The sequence below is a fragment of the Hibiscus syriacus genome, unplaced genomic scaffold, assembly GCF_006381635.1.
Source record: "Hibiscus syriacus cultivar Baekdansim isolate YM2019G1 unplaced genomic scaffold, ASM638163v2 tig00015461_pilon, whole genome shotgun sequence".
In the NCBI taxonomy this organism is placed as follows: Eukaryota; Viridiplantae; Streptophyta; class Magnoliopsida; order Malvales; family Malvaceae; genus Hibiscus; species Hibiscus syriacus.
Window position 1 is genome coordinate 24,679 of NW_024062364.1, and position 5,811 is coordinate 30,489.

The following is a 5,811-nucleotide window of genomic DNA, read 5'->3' on the forward strand; positions in this document are numbered from 1 at the left end:
TTATGGGTAGATCTAAATTTGGGAGTGCTTCATACTCATCACCGAACCTGTTTGATCGAAATGCATACCGGTTTCATGTATGGAGAGCCTTGAGAACAAAGTCCAGAGGAATGATTTGACTATGTAGGTTGTGTCTTCATTAAAATAGGTTCGTCTTAAAGCCAAGCGCTATGTGTAAATACTCTATCCTTCTCTATATTTGATTGGTATAACTGTATAGAAATTAAACAAAAAGTTTGGTGCAAATACCTATTGCTTTAGTTGCACTAAATCATACATCTGCAGTTTCATTGTTTAAGATTAAAGATTCACAAGGTCATGGAGAATTTTAAATGTACAATACCGGGGTTGCGGTTGAATCAAAATGTCGTACCAAAGTTGGCATATAAAATTATTCAACTTGATCTACATGGTTAACAATTTGTACACGAGTTTTGACAAATTTTGGGGTTCATATTGTGTCAACCCAAAATTAAGCAAATATATATACGATAGTGATACATGAGTTTGTCTCAAATACGTCCTAATTCGATCCATTAGAAAAATTATTAGAAGCTAATAATAGTGCATAGAAATGGGTTTCAACTAGTATTGTTGTATAAAGCCAAAAATTATTAGAAAGAAAGCTAGTTCATCATGGTTTTATTCCGAATAGCGGATTTCAACATAACATCAGAAATAAGATCTTCATTCCAAATAACAAGGCAATAACGCAGAAAGAAACGATTAAATGGCCATATCAGAATATCTAGATCCCTCCACGAAGCCTCAGAACAAGGTGAAGCGTAGACTCTTTCTGGATATTGTAATCTGCAAGGGTCCTGCCATCTTCCAGCTGCTTCCCTGCGAAAATCAACCTCTGTTGGTCCGGAGGAATGCCTTCCTTATCCTGGATTTTCGCTTTCACATTGTCGATCGTGTCCGAGCTCTTACCTCAAGGGTAATTGTTTTTCCTGTCAAGGTTTTAACAAAGATCTGCATGCCACCACGAAGCCTGAGCACAAGGTGAAGAGTCGATTCCTTCTGAATATTGTAATCGGCCAAGGTGCGACCATCCTCTAGCTGCTTTCCGGCGAAGATCAATCGCTGCTGGTCCGGAGGGATGCCTTCCTTGTCCTGAATCTTCGCCTTGACGTTGTCTATGGTGTCAGAGCTTTCGACTTCAAGAGTTATAGTTTTGCCAGTCAGGGTTTTAACGAAGATCTGCATACCACCACGGAGACGGAGGACCAGATGGAGTGTCGACTCTTTCTGAATGTTATAGTCGGCGAGAGTACGGCCGTCTTCGAGCTGCTTCCCGGCGAAGATCAATCGCTGTTGGTCCGGAGGTATGCCTTCCTTGTCCTGAATCTTGGCCTTGACGTTATCTATGGTGTCTGAGCTTTCGACTTCAAGTGTTATAGTCTTGCCGGTCAAGGTTTTGACGAAGATCTGCATGCCACCGCGGAGGCGGAGGACCAGATGGAGAGTCGACTCCTTCTGGATGTTATAGTCGGCGAGAGTACGGCCGTCTTCGAGTTGCTTGCCGGCGAAGATCAAACGCTGCTGGTCCGGAGGGATACCTTCCTTGTCCTGGATCTTGGCCTTAACGTTATCGATGGTGTCGGAGCTCTCCACCTCGAGGGTTATTGTTTTTCCGGTGAGGGTCTTTACAAAGATCTGCATCTTCGACAAAAATTCAAGTAAGAACAATAAACGACGAGTAGAGAAAAAAAGGATTTCAAGAGAACAATTGATGATTCTGTGGGAAAAAACGGAGGGAGGGATTTGGTTATATAGTAGAAAAAGGAAGACCTAATCTGGAGAGGAGTTGACGGTGTAGAAGCTTCTAGAAATAACGAGAAAATGCAATAAAAAAATATTTTATTTTATTTATTTATTCTGGAACGAAACAAATTTCTAAGGTTGCCCGCCTTACTCGTGTCAGCAATTGTGTGGGCGATACGAACAAGAAAACTGAGTTAGCATGATGTTTAAATTTTAATAGGAACGTTCCGGTGCTGTTCACGAATAATCTGGAACATTCGTTTCTTTTTTTCTTTTTATTATTAGGTTAAACAATACAAATAGTCCATCCATTGTAGATTGATCTCTTCATTATTAAAAATTACAAATTAATTTATAATATATTATTTTATTAAATATTTGATTATTAAAATTTATAAAGTAATCATTCGACTATTTATATAATTTAAATTCATTTTTTTATTAAAGTACTAAATATTATCTAAATTTAACATTTACCTACCGTCTAAGATACAATAAAATCATATTTCAATAATCACAATACACAAATAAAATAAAGAAATTCTAAAGAAAAAGTATTGCTTGCCGTCTTGTTGTTTTTTCTCTTCCGAACAAAGCTTCAAATGACATTAAAAATCCTTGTTACAAAGAGAGAGAAGAGAAATTTAATATCATATGTTATCAAATAACCTCAATCGACTTTTTCTGTCATTTCGTCTTATTTCCAAACATCGTTTTATCTATAAAAACCTCCGTAAACATAACACAAAATATATGCGCAATTACGTTCTAACATTTTACTTGCAATCTACTCTATGGCCTCTCACATATTCCAACCTATGCACCAAAGTACTGTATCAAGTCATCATCAAGTAGTTCATCCAGCGAACTTGTACCATCGAATCGGAGTTCAAAGGGACTGTGAAATCCACCAAAAAATAGCGGATCACTTGTTGGAGAACCAAAGGGATTATGAACATTCTATCTTGATCATCATGCAATAGGTGATGCAATTCTCCCCCAGCAATGTCATGTTCATTTCTACCCGGGGCTGGTACATCGACACCATTCTCTGGCCTAATATGCGGTACATTCGTCTCCATCTGAGTTTGCTGACCATCATTACCAGGCCTAAATTTGACCGAGGGATTATAGAATTCATATGTAGAACCATGGTGCAACTCAACATGTTGCATTAACGGATAGTGCATGAGCCTTCCATCTACATACATACTCTGTGTTGAAATCTCAGTAGCACAAGGAATTGCGGGATAATGGCAGTATCCACGTGAAGGTAGATGCGGCTGAACATCTAAACCTTCCTGCACATGTCTCAATGCTGTCCTTGCATCGTTTTCCTGCTGAGTGACAGGCATATGATATTCCATGAATGATACGTCGGCTTGGTTGATGTCGGGCAAACTGGTTATTGACTCGGCACTTACACGTTCACCATGGTTTGGCATACGTTGTTGACCACCATCACTTGTTATAGATTGTTGATCACCATGGTTCGGCACAGGTTGTTGATCACCATGGCTTGGAGCAGATTGTTGATCACTATGGTTTGGCATATGTTCTTGATGACCATCGCTCGACCTTAAACGAGGTCTCTTTCTCCTAGGTTGTTTTCCCTTTCGCTCGTTGTTTTGTACTGGATGGGAATCATCATTGCTAATACAGGCCACAGGCCCGACAACTATAGGCTGATTTCTCTGCTCATCTTTGGAAGAGACTGAACCTATTCCATCATCAACATCATAATCACTGTCACTGCTGATAGCAGGTTGCTTCTTATCACCACGTCTACCTCGGGGCATTTCAGTTATGTCAGATGTTCCATTATCACTGCTAGGTTGCCGAATCAGAGCTTCCTCTCGGTTCAACACCCCCAACCATAATGCACTCTCCTTTGCTGTCATCTTATCCTGCAAACATTTTGACTGACGTACGTGCCTCCGGATCTTTGCAGTATCAGGTGACATGTGCTTTATCACAGCTGTTAATACTCCAACTTTCCACATCTTCTTAAGATCATGTGGCTTATTATAAGGAGAACTCTGACCCCGTTGTAGCCCTAGTTTTACCCACCAATCTTCTTTTCCGGTTGGCCACCAAGGTGGAGGAATTCTCTTTTCCAACGGATACTTCCTCTGAGGGGGATCGCAGTGCTGCATCAAGGAAGACAAGAGGGATCCAAGAGTAGCATCTTGCAGGTCTTTGAGACCGCTACGCTGCTTCCCATTTCTACCATTATCGGACTCACTCGTAGCTAAACAGTCTGCCTCGTAGTTGGCTATGGCTGCAGGCCCATTCTTATCAAACTTCACCTTTTCTTTCCACCACGCTCTTAGATTATCCGAAGAACCACTTACAGGCTTACCCTTCTCAGGAATGATTCCATAGATAAATCCCTGCGCTTTGCAAACTTCCATTAGCTTCAACATGTACTTAAGAATCCCGTCTTGAGCTCGGGACATTTTCTTCCTCTGAGCCTGATCAGAGATCTTCTTCGACTTTCGCATTTCCCCAGTCTGTTGGGCCGCTATCCTCTGTCTTTCCTTAATCCTTTTAAGTTTGATACGATCTTTCCACATTCGTCTCTCCAATTCACCCGCTTCAATCTCTTCGTCACTGACATCTTTCTCGGCTATGTTTTCACACCTTAGGTCATCAACTTCAATGTCGGAACTGTCAACCAACAAATTGACAACCATCATAGCATACACCATTAATTCAAACAAAGCTGAAATCCGTCGTTGGACAAAATTGACAGAAACCCTAAACCAACATTTGAACCTTAACATCCATATTTAAATTTCATTCTTCCTCCACACTACTCAAGTTAATAAACCAAAGAAATTAAAACCCGAGAGCATTTTATTAGTCTGCTCAGTAAAATATCAATTACAGAATCCCATTATTCATCAAAGAGTTTGCGTCTAAAGGTGCAAACAATTAAAGTTACTGTAAACAAATAAAAGTATAAATTTCAAAACAAATGCACCCCACGATATTTCCTTAACCAAATCGTACGAAATCAAAAAATCGAATTCGGTAATCAAATATTCTAAAAAAGTGATAAAAGACTAAATTAAATTTGAGGGTTTAAGTTTTATTAGAAAGTGTAAAAAAGGATGAAGCTTTACCCGATTTCAGCTCCAACGTCCTCCAATTCAGCCATGAAACAAGGGGATAAAAAAGCTCGAAATCTTTCTAACTTAGGAAAGCGAGATAAAAGGATTCGGGGAGGAGAAAAAGAGAGAGCGAATCAAAGGACAAAATGGGTTTTGATTGCTTGAGAAAAGATTGCGAATTTTAATTCAGAGAGAGGCAGGTAAAGGGAGGCCAAGTGGAAGAGAAGTGTTTGGAGGGATGATCTCCTGCTTTGCGTCCACATACATGCATTTCGTTTGCCTTTTGTTCTTTAGAATCTTTTTCTGGCTATGTATGAGTGTAATCAAAATCATGTGGAGAAATAGACAAATGAAGCCTTAGTTTGAGCAGATTCAATTTTGGAATCAGCTGAATATAAGTATTTTATTCAGGTAATTTATTTGATTTTTTTTCACACACAAAACGAAGCCCGCGTCTCTTTGTCTCAAGCCGGTTGCTACTGTTCTAAAAATTTATTCTAAATCAACGAAAGCATAACTGTCGAGTTCTTCTTCGAGTTTCTCACATTTCGATTTCCCCTATGCGCTGTTAGATAATCGTCAGACTCCAGCTATGATTTCCCCTCGTTGGGTTCCTCGCTATCACTGTCTGGATTCAACAGACAATGCCCAAATTCCTACTTTCAAAGCTCTTTTTCTTTTATTTCCGTTTCTAAGAAATGTGCTTAGAGTAGATGTGTATTCAATTCTCAAATATAAATTTTATAACTCTCATATTTATTTAAAATTTACATTATAATTTAACAACGAAGTTCAAAATTTTAGTTTATGATGTCAGATTTAATTAGTTTATTTTCTTCTTAAGATAAGTGAAAAATAATTATTATTTGATCTTTGATTTTAATGTAGTGACGGAGTTAGAATACTAACTCAAGAGAACATAATGTAA

General features: G+C 38.9%; 1 protein-coding gene and 1 pseudogene across 1 annotated transcript in view; both read right to left on the minus strand.

The window, feature by feature from the left end:
- Positions 1–667: 667 nt before the first annotated feature.
- The window catches only part of LOC120207908 (polyubiquitin-like), a 33,550-nt gene continuing 28,406 nt past the window's right edge, over positions 668–5,811 (minus strand). The window contains 2 exon segments of the mRNA XM_039207310.1: positions 668–930; positions 933–1,701. Of these exon segments, the coding sequence (XP_039063241.1) occupies positions 749–930; positions 933–1,665 (915 nt within the window). The 5' untranslated portion in view covers positions 1,666–1,701 and the 3' untranslated portion in view covers positions 668–748.
- Positions 2,402–5,169, minus strand: LOC120207904 (annotated as a pseudogene).